This window comes from Melozone crissalis, unplaced genomic scaffold (assembly GCF_028551555.1).
Source record: "Melozone crissalis strain CALT ecotype California unplaced genomic scaffold, PUWL_Pcris_2 ptg000023l_1, whole genome shotgun sequence".
Taxonomy (NCBI): Eukaryota; Metazoa; Chordata; class Aves; order Passeriformes; family Passerellidae; genus Melozone; species Melozone crissalis.
In genome coordinates, this window is record NW_026535801.1 from 8,874,534 (window position 1) to 8,898,483 (window position 23,950).

General features: G+C 46.6%; 2 protein-coding genes across 2 annotated transcripts; both read left to right on the top strand.

Annotated features, from left to right (window-relative positions):
* The first annotated feature begins 3,171 nt into the window (after nucleotides 1–3,171).
* On the top strand, nucleotides 3,172–12,255 carry CUNH21orf58 (chromosome unknown C21orf58 homolog). Its single transcript, XM_054278370.1, has 9 exons — nucleotides 3,172–3,211; nucleotides 3,438–3,503; nucleotides 4,154–4,211; nucleotides 5,597–5,664; nucleotides 6,649–6,792; nucleotides 7,623–7,737; nucleotides 9,397–9,527; nucleotides 10,982–11,121; nucleotides 12,175–12,255. Exons 2-9 carry the CDS (start codon nucleotides 3,441–3,443, stop codon nucleotides 12,188–12,190), a joined length of 735 nt encoding a protein of 244 aa, XP_054134345.1. The 5' UTR covers nucleotides 3,172–3,211; nucleotides 3,438–3,440; the 3' UTR covers nucleotides 12,191–12,255.
* A 1,435-nt stretch (nucleotides 12,256–13,690) lies between these two features.
* KMO (kynurenine 3-monooxygenase) lies at nucleotides 13,691–22,947 on the top strand. Its single transcript, XM_054277761.1, has 15 exons — nucleotides 13,691–13,744; nucleotides 14,814–14,883; nucleotides 16,291–16,388; nucleotides 17,626–17,715; nucleotides 17,894–17,942; nucleotides 18,507–18,594; nucleotides 19,396–19,561; nucleotides 19,982–20,053; nucleotides 20,740–20,861; nucleotides 21,334–21,481; nucleotides 21,902–21,959; nucleotides 22,057–22,139; nucleotides 22,379–22,480; nucleotides 22,565–22,624; nucleotides 22,780–22,947. The coding sequence occupies exons 1-15, from the start codon at nucleotides 13,691–13,693 to the stop codon at nucleotides 22,945–22,947; spliced, it is 1,428 nt and encodes a 475-aa protein (XP_054133736.1).
* The last annotated feature ends 1,003 nt before the right edge of the window (nucleotides 22,948–23,950 follow it).

The window sequence follows — 23,950 nt, forward strand, 5'->3', positions numbered from 1 at the left end:
CGGGGCCGGTGCGTGCCCCCCGCGCCCTCACGGCGCCGGCGGCGGTAGCAGCAGCAGCGTAGCGTCGGTCATGGCCGCCCCGGGCCGCTCCCCGCCCGCCGCCGCGCCAGCCGCGCCGCGCGGGGCGCGGCTCCGCGCCCATTGGCCACAGAGCATGACGCACCGAGGCTACCGGCCAATGGCGACGGCTTTTCTCAGCTGAGCTCCGCCCACTCCCGCTAAGTGGCTGCTGGGATACCGCGGGCAAGCCGGTGCGAATCGCTGGCCCCGCCCATTCCCGCGGCAGCCACCAATGGGAGCGTCCCGCGCCGTTTCAAAAGGGCCGCCGGCCACGCCCAGCACGGGAGACAGCCAATGGGGAGCGAGGACCTGGAGGCGGGCAATGGAGGCGGGGCTAGGGGTGGTGCTCAATGGAGGGGCGGGGCTAGGGGCGGGGCTCAATGGAGGGGCGGGGCTAAGGGCAGTGGCCGATGGAGGCGGGGCTAGGGCGGGTAATGGGGCGGGGCTAGGGGCGGTGGCAAATGGAGGCGGGGCTAAGGGCGGCCAAAGGAGGCGGGGCTAAGGGCAGCCAATAGCGTGCGTGGAGGGTTGGTGGCTGCTTTCCCGCCTTTTTGTTTATTTGTAAATTTTCAGCGAATAAATAAATTAATGTTCATTGGTTCTAAGGTGCATGATTCTCTTCAGTAATCAGCATTCTGTGCTGTACTGGTTATTGGTTTCTCACTCTTCATGCTGATTTGGTTGTCATTCTTTAATCTCTCTATCATTTCCTTGCACATGGAGTTGTCTCCAATTTTCCAGGCTTCTGTCTCCTCCAGAGTCTTCTGGTAACTCCAACACCCTTGAAGGGCCATACATTTAAGATCCCAGATGTCCAACCTTCAACTCTGTTTTGCTCTGCTTATTGAAGCTACAACACTGCTGGCTTCTTTGTATTTTGAAATAATTGAATTATAAAAATACAGGCTTTAATCAAATGTGTTACTCGGAGCAATGTGCTGGATTGGCAAGCATTAAAAAGCCTGTCTGCCTCGAGGGCAGTGCCAAAAGACAAAGTCTGAATGATTAAATGTCTTAGTGAACACCTGCAAGGACCAGGCAGCCACAACTTTTCTGGGCAGCCTGTTCCAGGGCTTCACAAAGAATAATTTTTTCCTAATATCCAATCTAAACCTGTTCTTTCTTAGTGAGAAGTAATTTCCCCTTGTCCTGCCACTCCAGCCCCCTGTAAATTGTCTCTCTCGATCTTTCTTGTCGGCTCCCTTCAGATACTGGAAGGCCACAGTTTGATTACCCCAAAGTTTCTCTTTTTCAGGTTGATCAATCCCAATCCTCTCAGCCTTTCATCCAGCAGAGCTGCTCCACTCCTCTAATCATCTTGGTTAATATCATAATGTATTTTTAAACTGTCTTTTAGAACTCATAGAAATTAAAATTAAGGGTACAAAATATCAAAATCAATAAAAGACATCAAAGAAATGCAATACTGGTATGGACCTCATCAGGTCATCTAATCCATTCGTACATCTGAGGAGTCCTGCAATGTTCAACACATTTGGTTTTTTAATTGTTCGTAAAAAAACTCATGTGAAAGTTTGGAGTTTTTTTTGGTTTGGTTTTTTGTTTTGTTTTGTTTTGTTTTGTTTTGGTTTTGTTTTTTTTATTTTGTTTTGTTTTGTTTTGTTTTGTTTTCTTGATAGCTGCTCCATCATTTCCCTTAGTGGCTAATGAAGATTTCTTTCACTTCTTTCTTTTCTTGAAGATTTTTTATCAGGTTTTCTCTTCCTCATTAAGCCAAATGCTTGTGTTTTTCCAGACAAACCCCTCTCCCCCCCTCCACCCTGTTCTTTGATTGTATCCTCTCATTTATTTAAAAACTGCTGGCCTGTCCTCTTTTCACCATCTACTTACTAATTAAACAAAGCCTGTTCTTTAAAGCCTTCCTTAGATGCTACATTTTTTAAATGCACCCTTTTTTATTTTTTATTTCCTGGACTCCCATTCCCTCTTAAACCACCATGTCCAAAAATGAGCACAGTGTCCAAACTGTGACTTCAGCCCTGCTAAATAGAGCAGAATAATGATGTCCTGTGAGGTGCATGTAACACACCTGTTATTCTTTTATAGAATTAACTTTGTCTTTGAATCTTTTGAATCCTCATTTTTAAGTGTGATGCCATCTCTGGGATTCAATGTGGCTCCAGATCCCTTCCAGCCAGATTTTGTGTGTGGCTGGCACATTCCTGACACCACATTAATTAAAAGGTTGTAAGATATCCCAAGAGTGAGGATCACAATGTGACCAAGTGTGGAAAAAAGAGAAAAGAAGGGAAAGAGAGATTCTTTAGTAGGTTTGCTGCAAAGTGCCTTTTAATTCAATTTTTTAAATATTTTTTCCCCCTAGTATTGGATTTCCTCTGGGATACCTGTCACATCAAGCACAAACTTCTCTTCATTTCCTCTTTAGTAAATTCAGTTGCTTCACACTATACTTATTTACACATATAATGTGTATATACTTATATACACACAGTATATGGTGCTATACTTTTAATGCAATACTTACACCTGGTTCTTTTTGCCAAAATCTCTTGTAACCCTCTATTCATACTGCAATGAAGGCTCTAGAAATTCAGCTCTTAGGGGCACTGTGGCAAACCAGTTGGTGGTAAAATAATCAGCTCAATATTCAGCAGCACTCAAAAAGGGATGGGTTTCTTTCCCAGAAGCACAGAAACAAACTACATTGATGCAGTTTACAGGCATAACTAGCTAACTCCTTGTCAAAGGCTGCTGCAGCTGCTCAGGTGGAGGGGTCAGAGATGTCAGAGAAAAATCTTGTTGAGGTTTTCAAGTACAGAAATGGGCTCAGAGTTTGTTTCCCAGGAGAGCTGCTGGCTGGTGAGAGGATTTTTTGGCCTTGTTTCAAAGAACCATTGGTTTTTATTTATTTTTTTTTTTCTTGTCCAGGCATTTGCTTTACCCAAGGTACACAAGCTCCTGTGCCTGGAGATGAAATTGTTTATGTTACCTGTTGACACTATAAACTTAGCAACCAGGCAAGAAACTCTGTGCTGATTAAAAGTCTCTAACAACACAGAGACCAGGCTTAGTGATGCTGCCAGGGGAAGGATAGCAACCATCAGGAACAGACAAATAAATATTCAGTCTCAGCTGCCTTCCTGTGAGCATCACAACCTGCAGGACAGAAGTATGTGGAGAGAAATGGCAGGAAAAGCTGTGTCTGTGATTTTGTGAAAGCCTGGGAGTGAAACTGAAGCTTTTATCTGCTTCTCTCATTTTCTACTCATCTTGTGTTATTGTTTTTTAATAATGGAATTATTCTGTGAAGATTCTGGAGGGGAAAAAATGAGCACTGAAGACCTATCTGCTTCTGTTTATCTTTTTAACCTGCTTTTGCCTGCCTGCTCTTCCAGGAGATGATGGGAGATCCTTCAGTGGTGGATCAGCTGGCACGGCTGAAACTCAAACTGCTGGAAAAGGTAAGGGAGTAATTCTGCAGGGTCACCTTTGCTCTGCTTTTTGCTCTTGCATGTTGAAGCATTAACACTGAATTTTAACCTAAATTTATTATGTTATACTATAACTCTACTGAGATACACTGAGGAGTGCTACTACTCACTGTCACTTTCTTAAATAACATTCTGCAAGTTTACATGGACCTACAGTAAATTAAATTGGCTTTGATTTTATGGCAGATGTCACCAGTTAGCTCAAAGCCAGTTTGAGCTGGGACAGGCAAAGTTTTGGAGTAAATCTTGGGTAAAGAGAATCTCAGATTGTTTTAAGGTAATTTCATGTCTGCTTTCACATAAGATGTGTTGCCTGGTCAGACCCTTGCTGAATCAAGAGTCCAAACTCAACATTATCAATTTCTTCATACGATGAGGCTCTCTGCCCTTCAAAATAAATTGTCTCCTGATTCACCATGCTATCAGTTTTAAGGTCTGGACAGTTGGAAGCATCACTATTCTTTACTGTAACTAGATTTGTAATGAGACATTTCATACTTCAAAAAGCACAATTTTTCTCCATTCCTGCTCTATTTCCTCCATCTCAAACCTGTGCCATAGGCTTGGGATAAGTCTTCTGCCTGACTTATGACCAGTTCTGGTTATGGTTCTGCCAACAGAGACTAGAAAATGAACAGGAGAACCTAGAGAAGATGGATTTGTCTCTCCCAGCTGCAAGTAAGAGAAGCATTTGTTCTAATTTTAGGCATATTTTGGAAAGGGCTTGCTTATGTTTTCAGGCATGAGTTCCTCAGGAGATGATCCCCTCTCCTCCCTTACATCTGTGAGCTAACTGCTTTTTATCTTTTGAGTTTCTTCAGCTATTTTTTTTTCCTGACCAAAGGACTTGAACAACCAGCTGAGCACTAACATCAGGTGCCTTCCTGCCCAGCAAAGGTTGATCTTATCCTGCGCAGCCTCTCCGCTGGAGCAAACTGGTGCTGATCCAGTTTGTGCTAGCTCTTACACCTAGGAGTACACCCTGTTGTAGTTTGCTTGGCTTTGGTGATTCTGAAAAGGCAGGAGGAACATTTGATTGCATGGCACATGCACTGTTTATATTATCTATGGATTCAAGGCCACCAAGAGAAGCTATTTGATATTTCTCGACTGTACTGTGGGTTCCTATTCATTGATCTGATGCACAGGTACTTGGAATTTTCTAATGCTGTGGCCAAACACTTTTAAAAAATCCCCTATAACAATTTACAGTTTCAAAATACAAACTGGTGCTTTCCAGAGCAGATGCCAGGCGTGCCTCCAAAGTATATGAGAACATTCTTGCTTATCTTCATTTCAAAATCAGCCATGTGTGGCATGAACTGAAAAGGAAGCTGATGCAGAACAAAATGGAAGCAGAAAAGTTGATATTCAGTCCAGATTTGATGGAGCTGGTACTACAGACAGGCATCCTCTGCATGCACAGGGCACATCTAGAAACCTTCAGCCTGAAATGGATTCCTAAACCAGGAGGTTAAAAGAAGGCTTTAAAGAGCAATCTTAAGAGTTTATTTTCAGAGGCATTTTGCCTTTGTAGAGCTGTTGAGCAGCTGTGGCTGCACATGGCATAAAGTTATTATTCACGCATGTATTTGACAAGAAAAGCAGCCCAAGTCTTTTGTGGAGGAACTCAAGCTACTGAAGCAGAGCAACACTGAGTCCCCAGGCAGGTGCAAAGGGGAGACCCTTTAGTCCCTTTATTGCAAAAACCAGATCTTTGTGAGCAGTTAGGCCTTTACTTTACATAGTTGAAAATTATAACAAACATAATCCAACCAACCACCATACAGCACAAGGTGAGCACATCATGGCTATATAACTTCTTTTTCTACCGCTAATTCAGCTCAGTCACTTTACCACAGTCCTTTTCTGCTTATCCAAGTAGCATTCCTGAGCCATGATTTTAAAATGGTAACAAGCTCTTGTTTTGTAAGGTTTTTACCCATATGCAACACCCAGCTATGCAATAACACATTTTCCACACTGATATCATAACACAGGTGCTGCAATAGCTCTGTCTTTGAGATCCTTTGGGGAGATAATGGCAACTCTCCCTCTTGCAGGGAACAGACCTCAGGACCTGCTCCAAAGTGCCCTGAGGCAAAGGAGAAATCTGCTGCAGGAGCTCAGGGTAAGAGCAATTCCCTGCACATCCCACTGCTGATGTAGGTTCAGGGTTTTCCTGGCCTTTAATTTTGGGGCTGGGCAGGGTTTAGTGCTCTGCTGCTTTGGAATATAAAGGCAGGGCCAGCTAATCAGGGAAGGAGCCTGGAGAGCAGCTTGGCTTTGCTCAGTACAGCTGAGGGAGCTTGCACCTGCTCCAGGCACTGCAGTGGGGTCATTCTGCTTTTCCTGAACTGCTGCACCATAAACTTTCTGTGCCAGAATGCAAAGAAGGGATTTTTAGCCATGCCAAAGTAGAGACAAGAGTAATTGTTAGTTATTCCTAGCTTGTGGAGGATACCAACTATTGTTGCAGACATCTTTTATGAAAAATCCTTTCCTTAGGATTTTTCCTCCTGAGAAGCTGAGAGGCCTCAGGAACAAAATGTAAACAGTGATTATCTGCTGCTGTGGAATGCAACAGGTGCATCTGTGATTGGGCTCATGCAGTTGTTTCTAATTAATGGCCAATCACAGTGAGCTGGCTCAGACTCTCTGTCCAAGCCACAAGCCTTTGTTATCATTCTTTCTTTTTCTATTCTTAGCTAGCCTTCTGGGGAAATCTTTTCTTCAATTCTTTTAGTGTAGTTTAATATAATATATATCATAAAATAATAAATCAAGCCTTCTGAAACATGGAGTCAGATCCTCATCTCTTCCCTCAACCTGAGACCCCTGTGAACACCATCACCAACTATTATTGAAATGTTTTCCCAGACTTTTGGCAGCTTGTGCTGTTCATTTTTTCCCCCCAATCCTTTTTGCTTGTGCTTCAAGATCTGTGGCAAGGAAAACTTTCTTTACGCTTTTGCAGGCATTGGCAGTGTCCTTGCTGCAGGTTCCTAGGGGCTGATCTCATTTAGTCCAGGGAGCATAACCATAATGTCTGCCTTGCTGTGACTGGGTTTTCTTTAAGAAAACAAACAAAAAAAAAAACAACTTGACTTTGCAGGAGCAGCACCTTCTGGAAGAGCTTTCACAGCCACCTGCGCCAGATGGGGGACACTGCCATGACCCCAGAGCTGCCCTGCCACAAATCTACCAGATCCCTTTTCCAGCTTCCCCAGTGGAGCCACCAAGGATTATCCAGCAGACAGTAAGGATTGGCTCCTAGAAAATACCACCAGCACTGTGCCAGACTGAGCTGGCAATCATTTGGGAGCTGGATGGGATTGCTCATCCCACAAAAAGGGAAGATGTACCCATTGCTCTTTGATGGGACCCTTGCAGCGAAACCTAAAGGGAAAAAAGGGAAAACCTTATTTGCCGTCTTGCAAATAAGGGCCAAAATTAACAATGGGAATGGTTTACTCTTGGAGCAAGATGGCAAAAGGAGTGGCAGGGCTGCCCACACTCCAGCCTGGCCATTCAGCCACTTTCTAATGCACATCACTGCCTGCTCAGGCAGCCCACAGCCCCAACAGCTTTTCCATGAGGATCCCAGAGTTTTCCTGAAGCCTGGGCAGATGGCAGCTGTTCCCATAGCTGGGGGAGTGTCACAGACATGTTTTATGAAAAATCCTTTCCTTAGGATTTTTTCTCCTGAGAAGCTGTGAGGCCTCAGGAACAAAATGTAAACAATGATTATCTGCTGCTGTGGAATGCAACAGGTGCATCTGTGATTGGTCTCATGTGGTTGTTTCTAATTAATGGCCAATCACAGTGAGCTGGCTTGGATAGAGAGTCTGAGACAGAGCCTTTATCATTCCTTCTTTTTCTATTCTTAGCTAGCCTTCTGATGAAATCCTTTCTTCTATCCTTTTAGTATAGTTTAATATAATAAATATCATAAAATAATAAATCAGCCTTCTGCAACATGGAATCAGATCCTCGTCTCTTCCCTCATCCTCGGACCCCTGTGAACACCACCACAGGGGAGCTGGCCAGAACCAAGCCTGACTTGTCCATTTTCCTTTCCTGTTGCAGATGCCAGCTCAGCCTGCCACCATCATCCAGCAGCTGCCTCAGCCCTCCCCTGTGGTCACCCAGATCCCCCCAGCCCAGCCCTTGGCAGCCCCCCGCCCTGGGAGCATCAAGGAAGGTGAGAAACCCTCCATAGAGCAGCAGCTCCTGCCACCAGGCCTGGAATGGGACAGGGCATGGGCTCCAAACTCGTTAGGGATGTGCTGTTTAATGAGCTGCTGGAGCCTGGGGAGTTGTGCTTCCTAAATGGGATGGGTAGCAGTTGTGAAAGCATTCAGTTGTGAAACTCTTATCGCTAAAACTAAAGAAAAAGGAACTACAAGCTCTAGGGGAGATTGGGAAAGCAGAACAGCTCAACTCGTGGCACTGAGAAATATGAACAAAGTCAAAGTCATTCACATGGGTGACTCCAGAATTGGCAAACAGGCTTCTAAAATCTGGTTTTATTCTTTTGTTCCTTCCTAACCTGCTGTTCAATCTCCTCAGGCTTTTGTTTGTACCCTGTGTTTGGAAACAAGACAGAACATGTGAAATTGTTGTTCTAAATATAAACAATAAAAGAGTTTGTTTCTAAACATAGGTGGGTGCTACTGTGAAAGGATACATGAAATAAAACCTGGGTCAATTTCCCTGGCTCAGCCTTCAGCCAAAGTTTCATCCCACCCAGGAATCTCCAGTCATGGAACTGCAGTATTTCACAGCTCATACTTCATCTAAGTATCTGGATTTTCAAATCAGAGTTTATTTCCACAACCAAAATAGTCCAAATCCACTCAGGACTTATCTGAAGCTGCTACATATGAACTACTTTTTGTATGATCAGTAAAAAGGAAAATGAGAGTTGCCTTCATTATTTTTTCCCTTCTTTTTTTCTCATCTCTCCCTCGTCACTCCTCCCCAAGTGGATTATTTACACTGCACAAGTCCTTTGTATCCCAGAGATCCTGTAAGGAGGTTTGATGTGCATGAAATGAGAGATTGAGGCTTGGGCTTGATGATGTTGGAGGTCTTTTCCATCCTTTTCTATTCCATGAGCCAGTGGGCTCTCACTCAAGGTGGCACTGCACTATCACATAAGACATGGAATTGGAATAACAGGTTTTTACTAGGAAAATTTAAAAAATAGTACAAAAAACTAGAAAATAAACTACTGACAGAGGTAGAATATGACTTGGCACTGTTGGTTAGGGTGTTGGTAGCAGTTTTGATTAAATGGTGGCTGTAGTTTTCTTGGAGCGACAGATGTGGTTTTGTCAAAGCAGTGATTTTGTAGAAGGGTGTAGGTTTGTTTTTGAATGTCTGGTGGTGATGTAGATGGGTTTGGTATTTTTCTGGGAATCTAGTGGAGGAGATAAGTTGTTCTTTTGGGAATTTAGTGGGAAAAGGGTGTCTCTGTTGTTCTAAGTCTGAGATTATATTTAGGTAGGGATGTTTGGCTCTTCTTTCTGGGTGGAGCACCTCACAATGGGGTGATGTAATTTTTATCAGCCATGCAGGGACACTCAGTGGCCTATTAATAGAAGAGATCTCTCTGGAGGGAGCATGGGTTGTGGAAGAGATAAAAGAAACTGCCCAATGAACAGTAGAGAACTGCCCTACTCCTAATCGATGGCAAATAGAATACACACATACCTTACAGCTCAGAAAAACGTGCCCCCTTTCAGCTGCTTTGCCTCTGTGGCAGTGCCCACTCTGTGCTGGAGGACTCTCTTTATAATTTTGCCTCTGCTGATTGTCAGCTGTGGGTAAAGCCCTTACTCTTCTCCTCTCTTCCCAGACATGGTGGAGATGATGCTGATGCAGAACGCTCAGATGCACCAGATCATGATGCAGAACATGATGCTGAAGGCTCTGCCACCAGCCCTGCTCACACAGCCTGGGGGAGCAGTGGCTCCTCTCCCCCAGCAGGTAACAAACAACACCCAGGCCTGGCCAAAGCACACAGGGAGAGCTGGGACAGCCAGAGCACTGGGGAGGACAATGAACTGAGGAAAGATGGCAGAGCAAGAGCATGCCCTGATACCCACCTTCCTCTCCAGACCATCCTGGCATGCTGCATTTCCCTGGCATTGACTAATGAATAAACTGGGTGGAGTGGGGTCTGAGGATCAGGTGAAAATTGAAGTCACCAAGTGTTCTTGGACCTTCTGCACTGGAACCTGCAGAATCTCCTCCAGATAGATCCCAAAAATCTTCCTTTCCCAAGGGGTGGCTGAGTGGAACCCTGCCCCCCTCCATGAGGGGCACAGGTTTCTGCCCCAAAAGACCTCAAATAAACATTTAAAATAACTATATGTATAGTTATATATAGTTATATATAACTGTTATATATATATATATATATATATATATATATATATATATATATATATAAAATTATATATATAACAGTTAAATAGTTATAGTTTTATAGTTATATAAATATTATATATATATTTATATAAATTATATTATATAATATTTATATATTATATTATATTTTATATTATTATAATATATATTATTATATATAATACAATATATTATTTATTATATTATATTATATTATATATGTTATTTATATAACTTTATAGTTATATAAATAATATATAAAAATATATAACATTCATATAACTATAAAAACAAAAAGCGTCAAGCAATTAAACACCTTACCCAAACTATCAAAAACCCATCTACAATAAAGCTCCTAAAAATAAAAACCAACAAATGCCGATTGCCACCTCAACAGTGCACTGCCAACAGTACCAAACAAATCAAGATGTTGTAATCCCCACCCACAAAATAATCCTTAAGCTAAAAAACCAAAAAATAGTCAGCAAAACCCACTCACCCTTCAACAGCCCCATTTAACCTGTGCATAAATCTAAATAATAAAAAATATTAAAAGTCTAAAATAATAAAAATTAACTGTAGACTACTGTTCATTAAATAAAATAACTCCACCACTAAGCACTGCTGTACCAAACATACTAAAACTGTCACTATAGGGAACAAATCAACACTGCTGTTATCAAGGTGAAAAAAGGGAAGTTTATTTTCTCACTTCAACATTTATAGATTTCCAAAAGTGACAGTGGATTGGAGGGTGGAAGTGCCACCTCTCAAAGGACACTGGACAAACTAACAGCCTATCAAATTTCTCCTTTTCTATAAAAGAATGCAAAACAACAAGTTATTTACAGGAAGCGTGTGAGAAAGTTTGTTACAATAATGTAAACATCAGAAGGCTTAGAAAATATTAAAAAATCAGGGCGACAAGATTCCTATACAAACTTAAATCCAAACCAGCAAAGTAGTATGGCCTCTATGGGTATTGCCAAAGCATTTTTCTCCATTCCAAAGCCACCCTTTGTCTCTCCAAGAAGGATCTGCAGCTTGCTATGAAAGCAGAGAAGCCCAAGGCGCCTGTGGTGCACCACCACCACCATTACCCTCCCACGGGGGTGTTCCCAGTGCCCCCCAGCACAGAACAGCCCTGGAGCAGCGCCTCTGCCCAGCCTCTGTGAGTCAACATGCTCCTGCAGCCCTTTCCCCTGCCCAGCTGGGCTGCCAAGGCAGACAGGGGGATAAATCCGGGCATCTGACAAGGGGGAGCATCACAGAGATCCCTCCACCCTGCCTTTTGTGTCTCCCACCCTGCTTTTTGGGTCTCCAATCTTGCTTCTTGGGTGTCCCTGTGAACCCAGCAGTCACCTGCCACATAAATCAGGGATGGGGAGGTGATGGGGAAGTCCTAAAGGTCCCAGCAGGGTTTATGTTCTTATAGCACTGCTGGGACATTTGCTAATCAGAGATTCCTGGGAAAATAAAAAAAAAAAAAACCAAACCACTAGCTAAGAAAATTGGTACAAAGGGAGGGGAGTATCAGAAATAATGCTGAGCCTTTGCCATAAGATCGTGCTTGCAGCTGGAGGGGGTGGGTTTCAAGTGCAGAAATGGATTAATTCCTCCACAGGATGCTCCCAAATCCATAGAGCCCTTGAGCCCTGTGACCACAGACAGATCCTCCAGGGGCTCACTTGCTTTGTGCTTCCTCTGAGCCTGCCCTGCTTGGCTTCCTAGCTGCTGGGAAGTTCTTACATGCCAAGGCTGGTGAAGAATTGCCCCTTTCTAGACCCTGGAAGGTGGGGGTGACATGGGGACACACTGAGAACTCCACTTTTATTCCTGTCCATGGCTCTTTCAGAGCCTCAGTGAACAGGAGAACAGAGCATGGGTGACCTGCTGGCAGGGGTGTCTGCACAGCCCTCTTTAGCAGGGGATTTGAATTCCTGAACAGATTATTTCCCTAATGGGATTACAAGGGATGAGCATTTCTACCTATTTCCCCTTGGCACGGGTTTGTAATCTGAGCCAGTAAAGAACCCCTGGCTCCTGCCAGGATCAGTGCAATTCCCTGCAGGAATCAGGAGGTCTTGTCATGGCCTTTAAACTGCTCTTCCTCTTCTTCAGCTGCCTGCCACCACAAGGTATGAGACCAAACACTTTGGTTTTTTTGCAGTTGCAGCACTACAGGCTGTTACTAAACACAATAACTCCATTTTTCTTGTTGCAGGTGGCCCACATACTGACAGTACAGGATCCTCTGCAAGTGCACCAGAGCCTTTCTAAAACCAATAAAATCCTGCTGTTCTTCCTCAGCCATTGACATGTCTTTTTCTTGAGCACTCTTCCCTCCTTTACTTTTCCCCAGAGGACAGGCTTTAATCCATGCCCATGTTATCCTGTTCTTTTTAGTTTTATTTATGACTTCTTGAAAGGCTCACATGGAGTTTGATCAGGCAACACTTTTTCATGCTCTCAGCAGCCTGGTGTTGCTTAATATAGAAAGATGAATGATGATTTTATAGCACTTTCTCAGTATATTCCCACCTTCTGTTTTTAGAGTGGAGAACATCTGTACACTGGGTTTGCCTGCTGCAGTTTGTGAGTGAGCCTGATTAAGAAAACCCAGGGACCTACATTTTGTTTGGAATGAAGAAAAGATAGTAACTATCACTGCTGGAAGCTGTCTGTGTTCCAAAAACAATTAATGAATAATTTATTTACTATGTAAAGCCTCCCTTGCTCTTTGCCCTCTCTGCTCTGTTGTCTTTGAGATTCTAACTTCTCTACCTGAAAGAGGGAATAGCCTCAAATTGTGAGTTTGGATTGAATATTAGGAAGAAATTCTTGACTGAAAGCATTGGAAGAGGCTGCCCAGGGAAGCATTTGAGTGCTGCCCCATCCCTGTAGGTCTTTGATAGCCAGATAGATGTGGCATTTAGGGTCATGGGGGTGATGTTCTTAGAGGGCTTTTTCTACTTTTTCTACCTTAAGGATTCTCTGAGCCAAATCTGCTGGGGCCTGCCAGGTTTAGCAATAAATTGTACTTGGTGATACAAACACCTGCAGTTTCACTGTCTGCTGTTTAATTTTTGTATTTGGCTCTAATTGGCTCCTCCCTTTGCAATGTTTACTGCATTGGCTCAGCAGAACATTTCCATGTAACATGATGCCTGCAGAGATGGCTCCTCACAGCCTTGTTTAAACCTTGGAAAGCTTCTGCAGAGCAGGCATGAGCCTCTCCTAAGCATCCCACCCCAAAACCCTGAGCCACACACACACAGAGCTTCCTTGGATGAGAGATGTCCTCAAAGATGGGATGAGGCTCCTGGGAAAGCAGCGTGGCTCACATCCCACCCTCAGGAGAGGTTCCAGAAGTCACTCCACATTGTCCCACCAGTGCCTCTGCAGTTTCAACCCAGTGAAGCACCAGCAAAAGCCTGGCCCATGGAAGTTCTCCTCCTGCTCTGTGTGCATTCCTTGGAGACTGCAGGATTGCTCTGCAATTTCCAAAGCAGCCTGACTGCCTGACTTTGCCATCTCAACACCCCAGGCTGACTCCCTGACAGTCCCTGGGCTGGGAGTTAAACTTTAATGGGAATTGGGGGCAGAAGAGCCCAGGCATGACTCAGCCACCCACATTCCTTCCCTTCCCCTCCCCTCCCCGCTGGCAAGGGCACTGGGGCTGGGGGGAAGCACAGGGATCAGAGACAGAGCAGGAGCTGAGCCCCAGGGGCTGAGCCAGCATGGAGCCCCGGGACCCACGAGGGAAGAGAGTTGCTGTTGTTGGTGGTGGTCTGGTAGGAAATGCCTTTTGTCTGCTGCATGGCTGTTTGCTGGGAGCTGGGGCTGTGGAAACACTGCTTGGATGTGGGGGTGAATGCTTTCCTTAAAGCCATTCCTCTGTCAGATGATGGGGTGTTGAGGGAGTTCCTGCTGTGGGAGGCTCCTGTTCTTTTCTTGGGTGAAGGGTTTGGGGGTGACTGCAGCAGTGGTGCCCAGGTACCCTAAACTCCAATCCTTGTTTGGGCTGCCCTGTCCCCTGGCTGATTTTGGCTGTAACCAAAGCTCCAATGTGAAATGCTTGGCAAGAGCTGAAGCCAGTAAATGCCAGGCTGAGAGGAAACACCTTCCTCTGCCCACTTTTGTTTGGGAATGGTTTTCATGCACTGCTGCTTGCAGAGCGGTGTGACACCAAAGGCCAGGCTGGATGGGGCTCTGAGTAAGCTGGACTGGTGGAAGGTGTCCTTGCCCATGGCAGGGGGATGTGACAAGATGGTCCTTAGCTTCCTTCCCAACCCAAACCATTCTATGAATGATTCTATGACAGCTTGGGGCATTCCAGCACCCACATCTCTCTCTTGACTTTTTGGACATTAACTTATTGGAAAAGAGTGATGACAGAAGAGGCTGTAGTGCTAACAACAATTCATAGTGAAAATCAAATTTTTAAAAATAATTTAAATTACAAACAAGTCATATTTGTAGTGTTCTCCCTCACTGTGTTCCCAAGAGAATGGTGCTGTGCCCTGAATACTGGTGAGGGAGGTAAACACAGTCCAGAGAGGAGCTGGAGCTTGCCTACACCAGGTGAGCCCTGCTGCATTCAGTTGCTGGGTGCAAACAAGCCTGAGCTTGGTATGACTTTATGAAAAGAGTTTTGATGGGTGGCTTTTGCCTTGGAGACTCTGCAAACACACACAGGGCTGGCAGAGGACTGCTCTTCAGTAAAAAATCCTCTGAGGTTCTTGGTCAAAGCGCCTCCCTGTTTATGCTGAACTGCATCTCCTGACCACTTCTTTCCTTTGCTGCATCTCAGCAGTGACCCCTGAGGTACTTCAACCACCCCTCCTGATCCCTGTCTTGCAGGTGGGTGCATTGAATGCCTGTTTCTTTGCCAGAAGAGGTTTCCATGTTGATGTTTATGAAGCCAGAGAAGGTAAGGTCAGCCTGATCATTACTGTGGGAGCTCACTGGAATGGTAAGAAAACAATGAAAGCTGAGAGTGGCACTTTGGGGATATTCTTTTTTCTCTCCTCTTTAGCTCCTGTGATGGGGAGGAGCACTTATTTGAAGTTCATCTTGTGTGGAGGGAACCCACTCTTTAGCTGCTGAAATGATGCCCTTTTTATATTCTTGGCTTAAACACTGATTCAAATCCCCACCTTTGAAGCCTGGTCTCTGCAGAAAGCATTATAGCACAGTGCTGGGTCAGCAGAAGAGATGGAGCCTCCAGATCCATGAGGCACCACAAAAGAGAAATCAGGATTTGGAGCCAAGCCACTGGCTCAAAGGCAGAGAAACTGTTCATCTCCAGTATCTGTCAGCTGGCAGACAAAAAAGACCTGGGCAGAGGTGGCAAGCCAAGGGGTAGGTGGGAATGACACCATGGAAATAACTCAAGTTTTGCAGTGCAGGGAGGGAGGAGCTGTGCCTGACACTCTGTGGTAACTCTTCCTGCCCTGATAGACATCAGAACAGGCTGTTCTGCTGCACAGCTTAGCGTTGCCAGATGTTCCACAGCTTCAAAAAGCCTCTGATGGCTCTTACCTGCCTTCTGGGCTGGATGGATCCTACTGCCCTCCTCCAGCTTTTGGCCCTTTGCTTACACTAATACACATACTGGGATGAGAAGGCTGTGCCCCATGCACTGGCCAGACATCCCAGCAAGTCTAAATGAGGGAACTGGGAGAAGGAACAAGCCAATGCCCAGACATTTCCATCTGATCAGTCATGAACAAAGTTGTGACCGTGTTCACAGGGGTCTCAGGTTGAGGGAAGAGATGAGGATCTGACTCCATGTTTCAGAAGGCTGATTTATTATTTTATTATATATATTATATTTAAACTATACTAAAAGAATAGAAGAAAGGATTTGATCAGAAGGCTAGTTAAGAACAGAATAGGGAAGAATGATAACAAAGGCTTGTGGTTTGGACTCTCTGTCCGAGCCAGCCAGGCTGTGATTGGCCATTAATTAGAAACAACCAACATGGGCCAATCACAGACCCACCTGTTGCATTCCACAGCAGCAGATAATCAATGTTTACATTTTGTTCCTGAGGCCTCTCAGCTTCTCAGGAGGAAAAATCCTAAGGAAAGAATTTTTCATAAAAGATGTCTGTGGCAATAGTTGGTATCCTCCATTCCCTTGGCTGGATTGGAGCTGCTGCTTCTTCCAGGCTAGAGTGGCACGGAGGCTCCAGGCTGGACTCCCCCTACACCTTGTCCAGCTTTGTGTCTCCCTGCAGATATCCCAGTGTCCAGCTTTGTGTCTCCCTGCAGATATCCGAGTGTCCAGCTTTGTGTCAGATATCCCAGTGTCCAGCTTTGTGTCTCCCTGCAGATATCCGAGTGTCCAGCTTTGCCCGGGGCAGGAGCATCAACCTGGCCCTGTCCCACCGGGGACGCCAAGCCCTGCGAGCCGTGGGCATGGAGGAGCAGGTACTCTGCCACCTTCTCTTGCTCTCTGTCCCTTCTTGTCCCTCTTCCACTGCAGTCTGGCTCTTGTTTTGCGGAGATAACTAAAAACTCCACAACTTTGTGAAAGTTGTAAGGCTGGTATGTTTATTACAGCGCCGTATGCATGTGGAGATTGCTCTCCTTAAAAGACATGAGTACTTCTGGGAACTTCAGGTCTCTTTTTATCCCCCTCTCAGATACATATGCATACAAGTTCACCATAGATTCATACATAATCATTTTTATGAATTTCGCGTTACATTTGCCACTAGTTCTTCTTTATCCGAAAGAATTCCTAGGTCAGGTTGACCAGCTCTCACAGCAGTCCCTCTGTCTCTCTTTATCACCCTCTGTCCCTCCTCTCTTATCTCTGTCCTTCACTGAATCAGTTTCTCTGAGCCTAGGCTTTGCAGTCAGGTTACATAGCTCTGTTTTCTAGCCACAGACTCAAAGATGTACATTTCACCTAAATCAAAATGGATTTCCACTCTGGAGAATTTCCCCTCCGTCTCACTCTCCCCTGCTTCACAGCACATCTGCAGCAGGATCCTGCCCAGCCCCGGGACACCAAGCTCCTTCCAGTGTTTTCCTCCCTTTTGTGCTCGCCTCCCTGCTGGAGCAGAGGGCAAACAGGGCAGCAGTAGATGGGCTCCCAAAAGAGCTGATGCAATGCAGCAGGATGCAATAAAGGCAGCTGTTTTCCCCACTGGCATGCCCGGATTCGTGTTTTCCCAGAAATCCTTGATCTTTGGGCTGACCCCTGAAATCCATCCGCGCTGCTTTCTGCCCAGCACGCCTGGCTGGGAGCCCAGGACTCTCCTGCAGGGTACAGGCTGCCATTTAACATCCAGCTGCTGGCACTGGTGGGATCTCCTGCTCCCAGATCCCTGCAGAGATCCAGGACACTTTGACAACACACATCCCAGTCCCAGGGTGTCATTTGGCTTTCATCCCCTGCCCTGTCCAGCACTCTGGGGTTTTTCATGTCCCCTCTATCCAAAAACAATTTCCCTATGATTTTTATGAGCATGAGCTTATAAGTAATCTCAATAAGGTGTAGTGAATTGACATGACAGCCCTGCTCAAGATTTCCCTGGTGATTTGGAAATGTGTGAGCAAAGAGCCCCCCATTCTCCCTGGAGGGGATGTTGCTTTGTAATTTGCACTAAAACCCCACAGTTTTGACCAGAAGTGTGGGTTGTGTTCCCTTCTGTTTCAGATTGTGGCCAAGGGCATTCCCATGAGGGCAAGGAGGATACACACGCCTTCAGGGAAAAAATACTCCATCCCTTATGGCAAGAAGGACCAGGTACTGGAGCTGCTTTGCAGAGCACAGGAGGACTTTGTTAGCACTTGTGTCTCTGTGTCATGGACAGTGTGGGGCTCGTGGATGTGGGAGAGGCTGGAGAGAATGAGGGAAGGGATGGTTTCCTCTCTGGGCACGCAGAGTGTCCTTCAGCAAAGCTTTCTGCTTGCTTGCCTTGCAGTACATTCTCTCTGTGGACAGAGCAAACTTAAACAAAGAGCTGCTGACAGGTGGGTTGTCACTTCTGTTTGCAAATTCTTATAACACACTTTTTGCTGGGGATTTATGGTGATTTGAAGACTTTGAGCCCCAAGCTGCCTTGCCCAGATCTCACAAAGTGCAAACCTGAACGAGCAGAGGAAAACCTGTGCTGGTTCCCAGCTGAGCAGGAGAGACCTTCTCAGCCTTGTCATGGATTGGGGCATTTTCCATAACCCCTGATTGTACAGAGACAAATAGAAATTGGAGCTCTGTGGCCAATCAGACCACACCAAGTTTATGCAAATTCCCCACTGACTGCAGGCACCTCATCCCATCCTGAACCTGATAGTGCAAAGCAGTCAATGATTCATGTCACTGTGGGGAAGAAAAAGATCCTTGCAGGGTTCCTTGCATTTTTCAAGTAGTTTATACCATGGTTGACCAGTCCCAGTGTGCCCTGCCTGCTGGCCCTCATGCAACATGCAAATTATTTGCCTTAATGGCAAAAATCACTATAATTTAGGGATCTCTTGGAAATATTTTTTGCAGTCACAGTGAACCCCTCTGCATTTAGTTGCCTTTTCTTTTCACAGCTGCTGAGAAGTACTCCAACACCAAACTGTTCTTTGGACACAAGCTCCTCGGGTGCAATGCAGAGCTGGGGACATTATCCATAAAAAGGTAATCCCTGGGCAAGCGTGGGATCAAGCACTAACTGTGGTCAGTTAGCTTCTGCTTAATCATTCATAAAACCTCAAACAATTGAGCAATCTCAGTTTTGAAACCACTGTGCAGGCAAAGCTTTGGAAAGGAGAGACATGAAGGCAGCATTCCCTCATGGGAAGATGCGGAAGGTTTAAGCAATTCCCTCACCCCCAGGCTGGCAGCAGGCACACACTTCCTGACCTGTGCAGGGGATAAACTACCAGAATCCATGGCTCTGGGTTCAGGCACAGATTGCTCATCAGGGAGGGTGGATAACTGCTGATGCCCCATCCCTGGGAATGTTCCAGGCCCTGGTGTTGTGTCTCTGCCCATGGCAGGGGCTGGAACGGGCTGAGCTTTAAGGTCCCTTCAAACCCAAACCGTTCTGAGGTTCCATGACCTTGTTCCACAGCCTTTCACAGAGGTTCTGGTCCTGCCCCCATCCTCCTGGCACGTGCTGCAGGCTCTGCATCCCAAAAGTTCATTGCTGAGTAGACCTGGCAGAGTTATGCTTTTGATAAACTACAGGATAATTATTCCTCCTAGTGCTGTGCTTACCAGCCAGTGAGATCTCATCTTCCCCCCATCCTAGAAGATTATTAATACATTTTAATTTATTTATTTAATTAATACATTTTGCAAAAGGCAGATCCTCTGGGCACAGTGGTGCTGAGCTGGCCTGGAGTTACAGGAGGGTTAACCACAGAATCATGGAATGGTTAGGGTGGGAAGGGACCCCAAGGAGCAGATTGATCCAAGGTACTGTCCTGCTTTCAGATCTGACCAGCAGACCTTGGAGGTGACCTATGATCTCATCGTGGGGTGTGATGGAGCCTTCTCAACAGTGAGGAAACAGTTCATGAGGCAAACACGCTTCAACTACAGCCATGAGTACATTCCTCACGGCTACATGGAGCTGACCATCCCTCCCAAGGATGGAGATGTGAGTGTGCCTGTCCCACAGGCTGGATATCCCACCCGCTTCTCACTGTGGCTCTGCTGCAGCAGCTTTGGGAGAGTTAATTTCTCACCTGGGGTCCAGGCAGGGGATCAAACCTTTTACTGAGATAAGGCAGGGATTTCTTCCTCTTCCAAAAGTGGGGCCAGTGTTGGTACCTGCATGCAAAAATCGTAGGGAGCCTGTCCTGGAGTGCAAAACATCAGATTGCAAAACATCAAATTTTTTTGCCTGTATTTCTTGCTCTTTCCTCTTTCCCTTGCTCTGTGTCTCCCTGAAGCATGGTTGACCAGATAGGGACCCTGCAGTTGTTGCATCTTCCCATGGGAATGGTTGTGGTGTGGAGGGGAGCCAGAGCCTGGGCAGGTCAAGGATACAATTCTTTTTATTCTCTTTCTCTTTCAGTTTGCCATGGAACCCAACTACCTCCACATCTGGCCGAGGAACACCTTCATGATGATTGCACTGCCCAACATGGTGCTGACCCAGGCCACGCTCTCCTGGGGCACAGCATGGGGCTGGTGGGGATAAACAGCTGTGGTGGCAGGGATTGGGAGGGTCAGGAGTCACAGGATAACCAAAACACAGAATCAATTAGAGTGGAAAACACCTCTGAGATCACAGAGTCCAGCCATGACCCAATACCACCTCGTCAGCCAGACCATGGCACTGAGTGCCACATCCAGTCTTTCCTTAAAAACCTGCAGGGACAGTGACTCCACCAGCTCCCTGGGCAGCCCACTCCAATGTCTGATCACACTTTCTGTGGAGAAATTCTTCCCAATGCCCAGTCTAAACCTCCCCTTGTGCAGTTTAACGCTGTGTCCTCTCATCTTGTCCCTTGTTACCTGGGAGCAGAGCCTGACCCCAGCTGGCTACATCCCCCTGTCAGTGTTGTAGAGAGTGGTGATGTCTCCACTGAGCCTCCTTTTCTCCAGGCTAAACACCCCCAGCTCCCTCAGCTGCTCCTCACAGGACTTGTGCTCCAGACCCTTCAGACCCTTCTGCCTGCCCACCATGAGAAAGGGGTGGCCAGACTTTCGTCCCTTGCTGTGCCAGTGGGTCAGTGTGATTGCCAGGTGGCAGGCTGGGCACTGAGCTGCTGCTTCAGGTGTTCTCTTTGCCCTCTGGGCTTCTGACTGACCCTCTTTCCTGGCTGGCAGGACAAGTCCTTCACCTGCACGCTCTTCATGCCCTTTGAGGAGTTTGAGAAGCTCACAACAGGCGAGCAAGTGCTGGGGTTTTTCCAGACCTACTTCCCAGATGCCATTCCCCTCATCGGAGAGTAAGTGCTCCCATCTCCCCTTTTCACCCATCAACACAGGTATCTGTTATGGGATGGGCTTTTTCTTGGATGATATCAACAGTATGAGGCAGTTTCCTTTCCTCTTAAAATGAATTATCCCAGGACTTCATATTAACTGAGAAACTCAGATATTCTCTGGAATGTCCTTCCCACATTGACCAACATCTACCACTGCTCACAGTGAGAGGACCAAGATGTCAGTAATCAAGTTATTGATTTAATATTAATTAACTTGTGTGCAGAACTTAAAACCTGCAGACAAAATGTCTGGCCCACAGTGGGGAAGCTGACTTCCACATTTTTCCCAGCACAAACAGCCTAGTGCCCAGGCTTGGGGATTGCACAGAAGAGCTGACAGCATCTGTGGCCTGGCCTCCTCAGCTTGGCTGGGGCACAGCTTGCTCTTCTCTCTCGTGGTCCCACACACCAAAATCTGTTGTTTTACCTGAAGGCAAGAGCTGAAGCACGATTACTTTTTGCTGCCAGCCCAGGCCATGATCTCTGTGAAGTGCTCCTCCTACCACCTCTCCTCCCGGTGCGTGCTGATGGGAGATGCTGCTCATGCTGTTGTGCCCTTCTATGGACAGGGCATGAATGCAGTAAGTTCTCGGCTGGCCTGTCCCTCTTGGTGGGGATCCCACTCCTTTCACCCAAAAATGCCTGGTTTTAGTGTTTAACTCTGGGGAGTTCATGGGCTGGCCTGTCCCATAGCCTGATGTCCTCTGCACTGGCAGGGGTTGAGCTCCCGTCAGGATGTGCTCCTGGGAAGGACAGTGGACAGGGAGGTGATGCCACCTTCCCATGGAGCAGAGGACGATATGGGAGGGGGGTCCAGGCAGCTGGGAAAGGCAGTCCCCTCAATTTCTCTCAAGATCCCTGTCAGAGGGGCCTGGAGTAAAACTCCCGCTCTGAAGCTGTGGTCAGTGGGACCGAACAGCTACACCAGCTAAGCACCCATGAGAGCACTTCTGAATGTATGTGTCCTGTTTATGCCTGTTAACCCCCTAATATTCCTCCAGGGCTTTGAAGATTGTCTGGTCTTTGATGAATTGATGGACCAGTTCCACAATGACCTTGGTAAGTGATGTGGGTGGACGTGAGGGAGCAGAGGAACCTGAGGGTAGCTGGGTGCCCTGCAGGGAGCTGCCTGTGAACTGCTTCTTTCCTCCCCCAGCTGCCTGCCTCCCTGAGTTCTCCAGACTGAGGGTGCCAGATGACCACGCAATCTCAGATTTAGCCATGTACAATTATGTAGAGGTAGGTGAGCACCACACAGGCCTGTGGTCCATGGGCCAGGCACACAGCAGAGCTCTCAGGATGCAGGCAGCAGGCAGGGCTGGGCTCTCACCCTGCCAGGCTGTACCCTCAGAGCTCCTTGGGAATGTCACTGGGGCTGAGGAGGCCCTGCATGCCCTCCAGGGCAGCGGGAGAGCTGGCAAAGCACAGGGAGCTCTGACAGAAGCTGTTGCACAGGGGTGACTGCTGCTCTGTTGCAGATGCGCGAGCACGTCAATTCCACGTGGTTCATCTTCCGCAAGCGCGTGGACAACCTCCTGCACGCCCTCATGCCCTCCACCATCGTCCCTCTGTACACCATGGTAAGCCAGCCTGTCATTCCCCACCTCTGTGAGCTCCTCCTGCCTGGCTTTGGGCTGGTGACATTCTCCTGCACCCCCTCCCAGGTGACCTTCACCAGAATTCGCTACCACGAGGCCCTTCAGCGCTGGAAATGGCAGACAAAGGTTGGTCAGGGCTGGTGCCCACCCTCCCCAGGCCGCCTGCACACCAGCACTGCTCAGCTTTGGTGGTGGGATGTTTTCATGAGTGATGACTTTGCTGGTGCTGCAGGGTAGGGGCCAGCCTGTGACGATGTTGGGGTTTCTCTTTGCACTTGCAGGTAATTAACAGAGGGCTGTTTGTAGTGGGGGCAGCAGGGCTGGGTGGCACCTACCTGCTGATAAAGCGCCTGGCACGGAACCTGAACTTCTGCCTGGAAGACTTGTGGGGCTGGCCCCGTTATCTGAAGAATATTGGAAATCTTCCGTTTGGCACACGAGTGGATTAAATGTATGGGAGCTCCTTGGTGTAATAAAAATGAAGGCACGGACTGTTGGCTCGGCTGGGTGATTTTGTTTCTCTTGGGATGTGGTTTGGCAGCTCCTGCAGCCCCTTGGAAGCAGTTTGGCCTTTCTCCCTTTGCCAGCTGAGAGGAGCCTGGCAGGCACAGTGCCCAGAAAGCCTCTCCAGGGGCTCAGGTGTGCAACCTTGGCAGCCTGGCCTTCAGGGATGTGGTGTGTAGATGTGGCACTTAAAGATTATGGTTTAGTGTTGGACCTGGCAGTGCTGGGTTAGTGGTTAGATGGTCAATCATCTCAAAGTTTTTCCCAACGTGAATGATCTCATGATTCTATGACCTGACCAGTGTGTCCCAGCCTGCTCTTAGCAAAAACAAGACAACATTTTGAGGGTCCTGAAGCCAAAAATAGCTGCAGCCTGGGACAGTACTAGGAATTATCGGACACACTAGGTTATCAGACACTAACTAGATTATCAGACACACTTTCCTTCTTCTTACCTTGCCCTAGACCCTCACAGTCACTGCTTAAGAACAATAAAATGGTCCAAATTGACCCCTGGTCTGATGTGGCACTGCCAATCTCATTTGAGGTCGTCTGTGTACAGCTGCCAGCACAAGGGCAGGGACAAACACTGCTCTGCACTATTCAGTGAGTCAGTTTTGCATTGCAATGGGAATACCATTCATGGCACAGATGGCAAATTGTGTAGAAAACAGTTTGCTTCTCTAGCTGGGATCTTTCCCAGGCACTGTATTTATGGAAAACAGTGGCAGCAATGACAAGGTGGGACTGCAGTTTCTCCAATTAATGCTTTAGCTGCTGCCCTTGCACCTAATTCTTAGCAGGACAGATGTATTTAATTTATATATTAATCTTTATTAAACTGCTTCAGAGAGCAAACAAAGATGCAACACAATACAACTCTTTGTAAATTAATCCCAAACTTAAAGCAAACAGGGAATTGTACCACCATTTCACAGGAATGACGCA

Coding starts and splice junctions, on each gene's coding strand:
- KMO (XM_054277761.1), top strand. CDS start 13,691: ATGGAGCCCCGGGACCCACGAGGGAAGAGAGTTGCTGTTGTTGGTGGT. Junction 13,745..14,813: donor CTGTTGTTGGTGGTGGTCTG/GTAGGAAATGCC, acceptor CCTGTCTTGCAG/GTGGGTGCATTGAATGCCTG. Junction 18,595..19,395: donor GGGACATTATCCATAAAAAG/GTAATCCCTGGG, acceptor TCCTGCTTTCAG/ATCTGACCAGCAGACCTTGG.
- CUNH21orf58 (XM_054278370.1), top strand. CDS start 3,441: ATGATGGGAGATCCTTCAGTGGTGGATCAGCTGGCACGGCTGAAACTC. Junction 5,665..6,648: donor ATCTGCTGCAGGAGCTCAGG/GTAAGAGCAATT, acceptor TTGACTTTGCAG/GAGCAGCACCTTCTGGAAGA. Junction 7,738..9,396: donor CCCTGGGAGCATCAAGGAAG/GTGAGAAACCCT, acceptor CTCTCTTCCCAG/ACATGGTGGAGATGATGCTG.